At 38.0% G+C, this 14,445-nt stretch overlaps 1 protein-coding gene across 1 annotated transcript in view; it reads left to right on the forward strand.

The window, feature by feature from the left end:
- The first annotated feature begins 218 nt into the window (after positions 1 to 218).
- HACD1 (3-hydroxyacyl-CoA dehydratase 1) overlaps positions 219 to 14,445 on the forward strand; it is a 38,184-nt gene continuing 23,957 nt past the window's right edge. Inside the window, exon 1 of the mRNA XM_063450777.1 lies at positions 219 to 382. Within this exon, the coding sequence (XP_063306847.1) occupies positions 267 to 382 (116 nt within the window). The 5' untranslated portion in view covers positions 219 to 266. The remainder of the gene's footprint in view (positions 383 to 14,445) is intronic.

The following is a 14,445-nucleotide window of genomic DNA, read 5'->3' on the forward strand; positions in this document are numbered from 1 at the left end:
ACTGCTTTCAGAATCCCTGCTTTAAAGGTTTAAAGAATCATTAGTGGCACTGAGTTATAAAGCGTGTCTGCTCCATTTATTCCTATTATCTGTTTCCTTTCAAATCGCTGATATCCCAAGCACGAGAAGACAAAGCTATTCAAACGCTCCTCCCTGTAGCCTTATTATTGGAGGGCTAGTGTGTCACTAAATTTTAGATATGTCAGCCCCAGCTGTCAGCTGTGATTCAAGTTACAGTCTGACCCGCAGCTTGTGCCTGTGAAGCCATGGCATCCAGTGAGGAGGAAGGGTCTGCGGAGGATAAGGAAAACACCAAGAAAAGAACACTTGGTACTTTGGCAACAGCATGGCTCACCTTCTACAACATTGCCATGACCACTGGGTACGTACATGCTCCTAATATTGGATGAATTGATCATATCCAATGATCATATCAATGTATTAAACCAGGAAGGATACATTTTGCTTTCTCTAGTTTTCAAGTGTCCTATGCCATTCACATCGTTCTTGGAAATAGTTCATCTAAAAAAGAAAATCCATTTATTTATTGAAAATGATGATGTTCTAATAGAATGTTGCGGCTGTGTTTTTATACAATTTATATTCGCTTTAGTTGGTCTGCGTTACGTGTTTTCATTTTAACCTCTATTTATCCATTTATTGCTCAACCCCACCTGGCATGCGAAGGGTCAAAGACTTGCAGTATTGGGCACCTAAACTTTCAATGATCCCGAGCGATGTGATTTCGTGAGTGTTTAAGAACCGATTATGGCAGCGTAGCGTAAAATACTCTGTGAATTATGGGTTCTGGAGCTCTTTGACATTGTAAAGGTCTAACTGCGTGAAACAGATGTTCGATCCGCTCTTCCCAGGGCTGAAAATTAAAAAAAAAAAAAAAACAAGACCGTGTAAAAATTACATTTGGGGGTTCCAATAGATTTTATAGTAGATATTTGTTATTGAGTTTATTTATTTTGATAAAGGCACTTTTGTGAAAACCTGCAGTAAGGAGGAGAAATAAGAGGTAATGAGTTGATTGCACACTGAGAGTTTGCCTCTCTTTGCCTTGCATTTCCTAATACGGTACATCACAGCAGCTGCGTCATGTCATTGCCGGTCTCTGTGGTTAAGTATAGCAAGACCCCAGCATGCCAGTAGGCGGGTAAACTGCTTCCCTCTGCACATTTTACAGTAACTGAAGCATGTATCCCTAGACTCAACATAGCTGTACGTTCACCGTGGAGACATGCAAAAAAAAAAAAAAAAAATATGAGCAGCTGCTGTACCTTACATTAGGAATAATAGGATATTTTTTGTGGGCAAGAATGATGTCCCTATTTTAAACACCCGACAGTGGGATTTATTAGTACAGTTCAGTTGCTATTTTGACAATAGCTAGTGTTCTGATGCAATTATATAATACAGATACTTGGGCCGCATTTGTGTCATGCCTGAAATAAATAGATAAATGCAGACTCTAAATAAAGGAAAAATTTATTTTATTTAAAGAGAGGCTCCAGGCACACATGTTAAATGTGGACATATTTGATATATGTCATCGGATACAAAATGCTTGCTTGTAAATGTGCAAAGGCAGGGCATAAAAAAAAAGGCCTTACATCTTTGCTCCACCCCCTTGGTCTATATTCCTCGCTTCCTTTTTTTTTCTATGGCTGCAGTGGGTGTACAGCTGTATGCTGACTATAGTGTATGCACCCCTGCAACACCCCAGTTGACTGCGATGGAATGAATAGCATGTGTGTTGTGTAATTATGTATTTACAAAATATAACAGGGAAATATTTTATGTGCAACAGAATTTTAAATGGAATCAATGTATCTCTATGGGGAGGGTTCAGGGTCTCCATGCAGAACATGGAGACGCTGAACGTAGGTCTTGCAAACATTGCAGAATTTAACCCAGGAAGTCCATCTAGTGGCCGTCTCAATGACTGTCCTTACAGGTGTTAATAGGCAATTATATAAACACTGCCTTTCTGAATAGGCAGCATTTACATTGCTGAGCCTGCAGGGACAGGCTATAGGCACCAGAACCACTACATTAAGCTGTCGTGGTTCTGCTGACTATAGTGTCCTTTTAAACATACAATCAAATATTTGTGGCTATCAACACAAAGCATTCTTCAGAAAGAGCGGATTGTAGCAAGTAGAAAATCAAATTACAAGCGTTAAAGGGACACTATAGTCACCCAGACCACTTCAACTCAATGCGTGCCAGGTCCCTCAGGTTTTAACCCTTCAGATGTAAACATAGCAGTTTCAGAGAAACTGCTATGTTTACATTTGGGGTTAATCCAACCTCTAGTGGCTGTCTTCCGGACAGCCGCTAGAGGCGCATTTGCGATGCTGGATGCAAATTTTGCATCCATCGTGCAGAGCGTCCATGCGCATTCGTCTCCACTGACGTCGGACGGGGGAACTGACGTTGGAGTCGAAGGAGAGGTCACCAGCGCCGAGGGAGCCAGGCGCTGAATTAAAGTAAGTAACTGAAGGGGTTTTATCCCCTTTAAAACGCTTTGTTTTCCTGACACTATAGTGATCCTTTAATCCAACTCTTAAAGTTGGTTATAGTCAGTATTGGATTTTTTTTTTTAGTCTTAATTTTGCAGTTTTGTTATCCATTCAATGCAATTAACAGTGTAGTGAATGAATGCAAAATAGTTGTAGATTTATGAAACAGCCTTTTTATCAGTGGTGGTAGAAGCTAAAACAAAGATACAATTTATGACAGTTTAACCTCTATCAAGGTTGTAAAAAAATTCATTGATTGGGATCTGAGTCATTCCTTACTGTTTAAAAAAATATATATGAATGTTTAATGGTTTAATCTATCAAGAGCACTAAAAATAAAGCGGTAGGGGTTAAGTCCACTATTTCATTTCTTTTAACCATTATAGGGTAGTGTAGAATATCAATAGTATATATTTTGGACCATGTCCTGCATATGGCATCATAGGAATGCTAAACCAGAACTAATTATCTCTTGAACCCCCAGTGGATTGGTTTCTGCTTCTCTGTTTGGTTTGTATACCCGCCTGCCCTGAGCAGCCCATGCAGAGTCTGTCCTTGTGTTTGTAGTTTTACAAGGTTACTAGCCGGAACTAAAATGTGCAAATATGTGATCCAGAATTCCATTCAAAGAATCCGGTATGTTAATAAATAACTTTACCAACTGAAAATCATTCCTAACAATTGGTGCTCAGTTTACATTTTAACATAGTAATCTAGGTTGAAAAGTCCATCAAATTCAACCTTTAAACCCATCTTTTTATGCTATAGATCTAAAAGAAGGCAAAAAAAACCCAAAAACTGCCTGAATCAATAGCCAATTGTGCCACAAAAAGGGGGAAAAATCCTTCTTGGCTCCATATTTGCAATCAGATTTTTCTTTAGATCAACAACCTGCTAACATGCCTAATTATTTTATCCTTGAATATTTTATTTTTTCAAAAAAACTTACTCTTAGCACCAGTCAATTTTAATGCTATTGGGTTTATACCATATCATAACTCATAGTGTAAACTGTAGAATTTAGGCTAAAGCAGGCAAGCTGTGAGTTTAGACAAGTTGGAGCATTTTGCAATTCTGTTTTATTTCAGCTAATCAAAATTTAATGAAACCCTCATGTCTCATTCCCTTACGTTTTTCTTATTATATTCTGTCATTTTTTCTCTCACTTGGGATTTATTGTCTGTTGCCCAGTCAGTTTGTTGAATTAGATATTTTGAGGATTTCTATACTGTATTTATGGAAATTCTATTACTTATTTGTCTACATGTGGTTCTTTTCCATGGCTGTTAAAATGCAACCATTAGCTATCAGTAATACCAAAAGCCAATACTGTGCACAGTACTCACATCTGCATTTACTGATAGCATCTATTCTAGTAAATCTCCAAAGAGGCTTGTTTTCATATTGATTAAGCAACACCACTAGGTTGCAATAAAAGGTTCAGGCAGACCATGCATACCACACCAGCAACTGGCAGAGAAACATGGCCCCAAGAGTTATGGCATTTGCTGTTACAATGAGAGGACTTCAATGGACACTATAGGCACCCAAACCACTTCAGTTCATTGAAGTGGCCTGGGTGCACTGTCCCTGTCAGTTTAACCCTGCAATTGTAATTATTGCAGTTATTGATAAACAGCAATAATAACTTTGAAGGGTTAACTCCACCTCTAGTGGTTGTCTATCAGGATATTTAGGAGTGACGCAGTATCAATAGCACAAAGCAGTACTGAGTAGACCAACTTCCCCAACTCAGTCCTCATGGACCACCAACAGTCCAGGATTTATGTATTTCCCTGTTTTATTCCAATGGAGATACTGACACAATCTGGACTGCTGGTGGTCAATGAGGACTTGGTTGGGGAACACTGGATTAGACAGAACTTTTTTTTATCATCAACGTTTCTTAAAAGCAATATTACGTTGTCTGCATGGTAACTTTCAATACACAACAATGGAAACTAGAATTTGTGATATTAGTTGGTAAGAAATATCCGCGTAGCCAAGCATTTCAGGGTAATTTGTGGCAGCTTTCAGAGCAGTACATTATTTTTTGCCGCTGGAGAAGCTGGAGGGCAGGTGCTAGTGAGCAGTGTATTATAATTTTAAAATAACTTGGCTGCTTTCAATAGTTGGCTTTGACTACTGAACTGAGCTATTTCCATTCATATAAAACTCCGCTCAGCACTGGCAAAACCCACAGTACTCACTATATTTATATATTGTACTCCTTCTTCTTGATATTGGTAAGGTTTCACACTGGGGAGAGGTGACTTGTGGCTCTTTGGATATTTTAATATTTTCTTTCTCCTCGTTGTTCAATTTGTACTAAATTTGTAGCTGACTTACTGTATATCTCACCGTATGTAATTGATAGCCTATGTGGAAGTAATTGATAGCCTGATTGCTGTTGTGTGTAATTGTATGCAGACAGTTTTTCATTCTCTCGCTTTCAAAAAGAGGAACATTTGATTCTGTTGAGAAATGTATGAAAACTGTCCTGTGTTACAGCATCAGCATACTGTTACTATGTTACCTATGTCCATGGCACCATCCCCAGGTTACTTTCCTACAATCTCTCAGCATTGGCAATGTCCAGTGCCCTCCTGTGGCTTGTCTCTGTTCCAGCGTTGACCCTTATTCTGATGATCAGTAAAAAATTAGTTGTCACCTGTGTGCTTTTGCCGTCATGCTCATGTCTTCATCAACAGCAGACAACAGATGCCACACAGCTTGATGTAGGACTGTGTAATTAATCATCACTGGTGTTTCAGGACGCTGGTTTATGTTCAATGTTTATACTAGCTTGGTTTTGTTTTACAACTGTATTATGTTAAGGTGGGCTTATTATAAGGACTGGATACACATTGTTTCTTTTTATATTCCTTCATATTTTTCTCTTTGTCATCGCCCCAATGTATTTGCTTAGTGTCTCCCCAAGGTAAAAGAGTAATCTAGATGTGGACCCATGCTCACTGTACACTTCACAGCTAAGGCCCAAAGAAAGACAACTGATTGTCCGGAGTTGCTTTATATCTCGAACTTGCCTGCATTTCGGATACTGACTTCCCTTGTGAATTGGATCAGTCTGCTATGAAAATGGAATAGGTTCTCTCTATAATGGCACGTGACCAAAATGTTGTTTGATATCTGAGTGAGGACGAGCTGATGGTTACATACCACACTCAAATGGGTGGCCAGTCATCTATGGGTTCATAATAATTATACCAGTAATGATTTATTTAAAAATTAACTTTGTTATGAAACCTTAGCAGGTGACACAATGCATAAAACATGCAGAGGTTTACCCCAAACCCTGACAGCTTTTTGCCTTGATTAGGTGCTGGCCCTATGGTTCACAGATAAGAAGGATGTATACATGCTGTCAACAAGGCACGACAACCGTGCCAGTGTATGTCAGAGAAAGAACTGAGCAGCTGGAAAAATGAAGAGCATTGTAGACAACAACAAATATATAGAGGGGGTAGCCTTGGCTGATCAATGTATACAGCCTTGTCTGGTGTACAGAAAAAGTAGGTCCTGGTATGATAAAATTGCAATCTGTTTAAGCCAGGTTGCAAATGTCAGTGTCTATGTGCTGTATAAAAATTTAGCCATAGGAAAGCTATAATAATTTCTTGATTTTTTTGGTTGGAACTTTTGTCCGATATTTTATTTACCCAGTCCCCTAATCCTCCTTTTGGAATCAGAAGATGTTCAAAGACTTTGTGGAAAGCACTTTTCTTCTTAAATCCCCCACACACTGTAAAAAGTCACATCAGAGAAAGTGTTGTGTTTGCTGTAAGAAATGAGTCCAAAAGGACTCCAGTTATTACTACCATTCCTGTCCATCTTCACCTGCCCTCTGCATAACAGATTGTTTCAGAGTCTACTAAACACAGGTGAACTATTGAATCACAAGGTCTGTATGGGACCTTGGCAGTTTGTTTGATTATTTTGGATTTCTGACCTCGGCTTGTAATGATTACTCTTTGTTAGCTGCCTGTGCTGACTTATTGGCTTATTAGATCAATTACTCTGACTGCTGGATAACCCTTACTTTTGGCCTGTCATTGCTTACGTTAAGCCCAGCCATTATAAAGTGACTACACCAAACAACTCAAAATACTACATTTAGAATACTTGTTAAAATGGTATGCCATCATGGGGACATGGTATTTTTTAGGGTGTCATGTTCTCTCAAGGGCAACATTGGCCCAGAAAATCATTTTGTAATTTTTTAAGTTGAAAAGGCAATCAAATATATGTGGCCCTTTGCCTTACCAAAAAAACCCGAGAAACCTGTTCACGGGGTTACTCTTTTCGCGAGACAATGTGTAATACAAATGCTGAGGCTGTATTGCACTAACTCATATAAGGATTATGACATTTTCTGTGAAAATTGAATTTCTGTTTGTTAAAAAAACCCATAAATGAATATATGACCAATATTTGGGGCTAGCAATTGTGATTAATTGGCTAGACTAAACAACTCAAATTACGCCATTTGGAATACCCTGGGTTGCATACTTTTAAAATTGAATGTATCCATCCTGGTAAAATATTTTATAAATAAATAAATATGCCATCATGGAGGTAACTGTCTTTCCTGGGCTGCCATACTGTTTCAAATGCAACATAGGCCCAGAAAACCCCTTTGTAAAATTTAAAGTTGAAAATGGAATCTAATATATTTGGCCCTGTGACCTAAAAAAAAGCGTAAAAACCAGTACATAGGGGAACTCGTATTGTGTGTATATAAAAGCATTAATAAAAGTATAATCACTAAATGGGGCCTGCAATTGCGATAAAGTGGCTAGACCAAACATCTCAAAATGCTCCATTTGGAATACTCTGGGTTGCCTACTTTTGAAAATGGAATGCCTTAATTTTAGAATATTGTGTTCATGTATGCTGATGCAACAATATATATATTACGTTTTGTATACTGTCCCTTCAGCAGGTGGTGCTGTTTTTAGGTTTTACTGTTCACTGTTTAATGTGGTATCTTCTTATTTGTCCGAATAAAAAAAACATGGCATTTTTCAGCCATGTTTGTGAGGAGATACGACTGTGCACACTTTATGTTGTGTAGAGCTTTTGAGAAAATCCAACATATAATGGTGTAAATGTTATTACCCAGGCCGCCAAACTCTATCAAAGGCAACATTGGCTCAGATTTTCTAATATATCTGTCCCTGTGACCGACCCCCCCTCTACCCCTCAGAAAACAAACAAACCTGGAAAATTAGTACATGGGGGGTACTCTTATACTTGTGAGACAATGTTAAATCAAAATACAGAGGCTTTATTGTACTAACCCATATCAGGAATATGAAATGTCCTGTGCAAATGCATGTGAGGTCATGTGTGTACAAAAGCACAAATAAATCTATAACCACTAAAGTGGTTAGACCAAACATCTCAAAATATACCATTAGTAATACTCTGGGTTGCCTACTTTTGAAAATGATGGAAATGCTCTCTCAAAGGCAACACAGGCACAGAAAATCACTTTGTCAAATTTCCAGGTACACAAGAGACATATTTGAACATAAATATGAGTGTTTTAGAGCAGTAAAACATATAATGACATCGATATCATCAGTGAAAGTACAGTTTTTGTGTGAAAAATGCAAACAAATAAGAACACTAACTTTGGCAAGGGTTTATGATTAAGAAGCTACTAAAAAAGACTGCACAGACCCCATTTTGAATACCCTGGGTTGTCAACTTTTGCAAATGGTATGCCATGATAGGGGTAATTTTAATTCCCGAGCTGCTATACAGTCTCAAAGGCAACAAAGGACCAGCCAACCAATCTGGCCAATTTCAATATGTAAAAATAGGTATAGGCAAGCTCTTTATTTGACCCTGTAACTTTCCAAAACACCATGAACCCTGTACATGGGGGGGCATCGTTGTACTTGGGAGACATCACAGCATACAAATATGCGTGTCTTATTGCAAAAAGCTAACAGTATTATAAAGCTCACAGTTAAAATCCCATGCAGAACTTAGAAAATAAATGTCTTGATTTCTCAAATTTGTTTCAGATTTTATTCGTATTAAATTATGTTTCATATATAATATTTTATGTGAAATGAAAGCCCTATTTCATCTGCACAAAATAATATAAAATAAGTGTTGGTGCATTTAATATGAAAGAGGTAAATTATGGTTGCACAAACATATAGCCCAATTTCTAGGTTTTGTTTTGGTTCAGAACTTTTACACTGCCTCCGTCCTTATGGGATTATACTGCAATAGTGTATCCTATACGGAAGGAAATTAGTGTTTTATTTATATTTCACATACTTCAATCCCACACCACCATTTTTGGTTTTGGTGTATATATTCCAGGTGTTTTAGAGTTACCCTGAGGTGTTGATGATTGTCTCTACATGTATATAAGAATCGCTGTATTGCTAGTTTCAGTTTTCTTGCAAAAAATATATTAGCATGGTTTCTCCAAGCTTGAGAATCTGCAGAGCAGAGATTACTTCATGCCCCATTTGACTGCTTTTGCATTGATTCATTTTATCCAGTGACTTAATGTATCTTTATTGCCAAATTCCTAGTCCAAAATATCCCGTAACGGTAGAAGTGATTAAGGGCTGTTTGATAACTGTAGTTCTGAAAGAAGCAAATAGCATTGGCACTTTAACTAATAAGACAGAGATAGTGATAAAATATTTCAAACACATATTAAAAGTAAAAGTGGTTATTAATGCTTTATCCAAATTTTACAATGATAGTATTAAGGGAGAACGCACAAATTAGCACAATAATAAAATATACATATGTTGCTATTTTAATTTTATTCACTCTTGTACCATCTATCTATCTATCTATCTATCTACAGTATATATATATATATATATATATATATATATATATATATATATATATATATATATATATAATTTTATTGTTTTTCTCATTTCTTTCTCATTCTCGGGTGGCAGGGAGTCTGAGGTGTATCTTAGCTGTTCTAGAACTGCCCTCTTCTACAGAGCGATCTCAGATGTCCCACCTGGAATCTGTTGAAGCCTCTAGCCCAGCTTGGGAGTCACAGCCCCAAGTGCTCCTATTACAACTGGGACTACTACTGTCTTCACTTCCCCAATCCTTTCTAGCTCTTCTTTCAGTTCTTGTATTTCTCCATCTTCTCATGTTCCTTCTTCCTGATGTTGTTATAGTCACTGGGTATTGCCACATCCAATATTTTATTTTATTGACAAAATTATTTGGACACCTCTCCTTTACACCAAAATAAACTTTTTATAATATCACATTCTAAATACTTGGACATTAATATGTGGTTGGTCCTCCCTTTGCAGCTACAGCTTCCAATCTTCTGGAAAGGATTTCAACAATATTCTCGACTGTTTCTGTGTGAATTTTTGCCCATTCATCCAGTAGAGCATTTGTGAGGTCAGACACTGATGTTGGACGAGGAGACCTGGATTGCAATCTTTTATTCCTGTTCATCCCAAAGATGTTCACACTACTAATAAGGCAACTGTCCCTTCTATTAAAAGCCCTTCTCCTACACCAAGGTCCATCCAGAGACCAACTCTTTTACAAAAGCTGTGGAAACAGAAGGCCACATGTTACCATCGGAGATCACGCCTCACCAGGCCGCCTGCATTCTCCCAGATGGGAAGACAAAGGCTCCCGGGGCTCTACTAGAGGGTTACAACAAAGTCTATGCAATTACTTTGGTCAGGGACTGGGAAGAGGCTTTGCTCTGGCACCACATGGACTGCGCAATAGTATGAAAATTCGTAGGCTGACAACATTGTATCTCTCCTCATAAGCTGGCCTGCTTTGCAGACACCGAGTGCTCCCTATATTTGGCAATGCTGACCTCCATCGTTATCTAGTCTATGATAAATGTTATTGCTGGGTTTCTTTTCTTTATCTTTTCCTTATCCTCCTACTGCTCACCTGCAATTGCCCCGTTAAGCTGCCCAGTGGTATTTCGCTCTTATATTTACAGAATTCACTCTGCTATATTCTATATTGTCTCATGATTGCCACTGATCGAGCTGTGTTTCAGCTGATTTAATTGATCATTCTCATAAAATGTGCAGTACTCAAAGTTTTGCCGTTTATGCATCTGCATGTACTCTTGTAGACTGTCTGTGCCATCCTCTCTTGTTATGCACTGCACTACTAAATAAAGAATGTAAAAAAAAAAAAAAAAGATTTCACTTCACTGGACGTAAAGGGCCTAGCCCAAACTCTGAAAAACATACTCATACCATTGTCCCTCCTCCACCAAACTTTACAGTTGGCACAATGCAGTCAAGCAGGAAATGTTCTCCAGGCATCTGCCAAACCCATACTCAACCATCAGACTGCCAAACAGACAAGCGTGCTTCATCACTCCATTGAACACATTTCTACTGCTCTAGAGTCCAGTGACAGTGTGGTTTACTTGGTGATATAAGGCTTGCATGCAGCTGTATGCCATGGAAGCCCATTCCATGAAACTCCAGCCGCACAATTTATGTGCTGATATTAATGCCAGTGGAAGCAAGCTTGGAATGCTTCAGCTATGGAATCAGCAGAGCGTTGGCAACTTTATGCACCACGTACCTCAGCACTCGGTGACCCGGTTCTGTGAAATTACTTGGACTTCCATTTCATGGCTGAGTTGCCGCTATTACACTTGCCAATACCACTTACAGCTGAGCATGGAATATCTAGCAGGAATGATATTTCATGAACTGACTTAATGCAGAGGTGGGATCCTATCACATCACCATGCTTGAAATCACTGGGCTCTTCAGAATGACCCCTTTTTCCACAAATGTTTGTAAATGCAGACTGCCTAGTGCTTGATGTTATACACTTGTGGCAACAGGTCTGATTGAAACATCTGAATTTAATAAATGTAAGGTGTTTCCCAATACTTTGGCTCTTATAGTGTATGATGTATGTATGTCAATTCACCTTCAAAGACCTTTAACTCAAAATAATCTTTTGGTCAGAATTGACTACTCTACTCAATGGGCACTATCTGCTAACACATCTACTTGAAGGGGAACATTTGCTTCTATGGAAACTACACCATTGAATAACACATTGAAATCATCAGTAAATTGTGTTAACGGGGACACTCTAATCAAATGAAGAACATTGGCTTAATGAAACCATTTTAATGTATAGATCATGTCCCTACAGTTTTAGTGCTCAGTTCTCTGCCATTTTAGGAGTTAAATCACTTTGTTTATACAACTCTAGAGAGACACACACACACATTCACAGACAATGAGGAATGTAAATGATTTAGATTTTTTCCAGCTTATTTATGTTGGGCTGAATTTAGATTTTAATTCCATGCCTATTTGGAATCTTCCAAATATATATTTATTCACCTTTTTTTTACTCTTTCAAGCCATATGGATCTACAATAGCACAGTTATTTGCTAATGATAGCAATTTTAAATGTGATTTGAAACATTAGAACTCTATTTTCCAGCGCTACATTGTTTGCAATATGTGATACATCTTAATGCTCCTCAGTTTTCGTAGGACACATCCACACATAGCAACCAATAGCATCCACACATAGCAAGGGTTTATCTGGTATTTTGTATGCTGAGTAACAATATTACATTCTTGTTATTGGCTGTTACTCATTGTCTGCAGTCCAGTGTTTAACTTGTTTGATCTATGGTGTGTACAGGGTGCAATCTGTTCTAAATAAGCAGGAATAAAATTAAAAAAAAAAAAAAACAAAGAAACAAAAAAATAATAGAGGAACTAAATATTCCTCCCAGGCAAGGAAGTTGTGCCTCCACTCTGAAATAAAGACCTTCACATAGATTCTTACTTAGTCATAAACACCAGGGTCAGATGGAGTTCTGGAGGACACACAACTTCTCGGTCCTTTGAACATGACCAAATTAAATTATCCGCACGCGGCATGTGATGTAGCAAGGAGCAGGTGGAAAGCCATAGGCTGCCTGCTTGGAATTCTTTGTGTTCAGCCTGCAACTCACGAGGTGGAAGGATGAGTGGCCATGATCTGTCCCTGTCTCGTACCATTCTGTTAATTACAGCTGAAATAAATTACAAACATAGAATCTACCCCACATTCTCATTTGGTGTCTTCAATGTAGCTCACTAGATGTAGAAGTTCTTCAGCCTTGTACAATTCTTGTCATTGTTAGTTTGAGAGAGCCTGTAAATTAAAAAAAAAAGAGAGTGAATTGCACCCTAAATGATTCCTCTGACTACAGAGAGACAAATCTCGAGGAAGTACCTTTGTTTATGCGAAACGTGTTGACTGCAGTGTACAGAGTACTTCATAATTCTGTGTGAGTTTATGTGCCAATATACCGTTTTGCAAGAAAATAATTGAATGTTTTAAAATGAATACAATAAAGAAGAATGTTTTTAACGGATTAGCTAAAGTATGAGCATCTGATTTGGGACATGGTATTTGTGTTCTTACATATAGAGAGAAACAATGCCATGAATTAATTGTGGAATAAAGGAAATTGCTGCATTTAAAGAACATCAGGGGTCAAAACATTTATATTTAGTGTTATAAACAGCCTCCAATGGCTGACTAGGAATGGTGGGATTTGTGGTTAAAATATGTACAGTTTGGATGCCCTTATAATAATAGAATGCAGCACTTTACTCTCTAAGACATAATGTGGGTTATGTTACACCTAGCGTGAAGATCATACTATCTTATTGCATTGGCACAGCACACTTTACAAGTCTATTTGTGGTCTCAGTGTGTTTCAAAAGGGTCCCTCTCTTCACTACTGACATATGGATCATGTATTCAGTCTGTCACTTTTACAGGGTTAGTCACTGAAGTGTGACTTGTCATGAATTCAAAGTCAATTTCAAATTTTCGGCAAAATAGTTCAATTGGAAATATTTCGCAACAATCCAGTTCTGCCATTTTGGCCTTAAATTTGAAATCTTACTAAATCGTTGCTAAAGTGTGTCAATGCACTCTTTAGTAAATAATCTTGTTAAAGTTTGTTGTGATGACCTAAAGGCTGTATTTTGTGAATATAATATATTATGAAACTATTGTATTATTCTAAATATCCTTATTCAGCAACCCATAGTGAGCACAATATTTGAACATAATTTGAAAACACTTTACATCTTATCATGTGCTAAGCTCATCAAGTATAAACACAAAAAATATATCATAGTATAAAACTGTAAAATACACAGTAAAATATGTACATAAGATTATTCCCACTCACACTCTCTAGAGCCAAAGGATTTTAGCTCAGTTCTTGTGCTTGTAGGGTCCGTAAAGGCGACCCTCTCCCTTCTTGGGAACCTTTATTCTTCCTTTTTTTCAATCATGTATCCCCAGTCTCCATTATCCATTTGCTCACACAATTTATTTTCAGTTGTAAACAGGTATTTAAATGCAGACGAATGCATGCACTGTGTTTCTTCAAGTGTCGTATGCAGCTCGGCTCTCCGCCCATTAATGAGTACTAGAAATGAATTGGTCCTCGTGACTCCCCGTACTGTTCCTTGTGATCCGGCAGCTGCCAATCAGCTGCCGGATCACAAGGAACAGTACGGGGAGTCACGAGGACCAATTCATTTCTAGTACTCATTAATGGGCGGAGAGCCGAGCTGCATACGACACTTGAAGAAACACAGTGCATGCATTCGTCTGCATTTAAATACCTGTTTACAACTGAAAATAAATTGTGTGAGCAAATGGATAATGGAGACTGGGGATACATGATTGAAAAAAAGGAAGAATAAAGGTTCCCAAGAAGGGAGAGGGTCGCCTTTACGGACCCTACAAGCGCAAGAACTGAGCTAAAATCCTTTGGCTCTAGAGAGTGTGAGTGGGAATAATCTTATGTACATATTTTACTGTGTATTTTACAGTTTTATACTA

The sequence above is a fragment of the Pelobates fuscus genome, chromosome 4 (assembly GCF_036172605.1).
Source record: "Pelobates fuscus isolate aPelFus1 chromosome 4, aPelFus1.pri, whole genome shotgun sequence".
Classification (NCBI taxonomy): domain Eukaryota; kingdom Metazoa; phylum Chordata; class Amphibia; order Anura; family Pelobatidae; genus Pelobates; species Pelobates fuscus.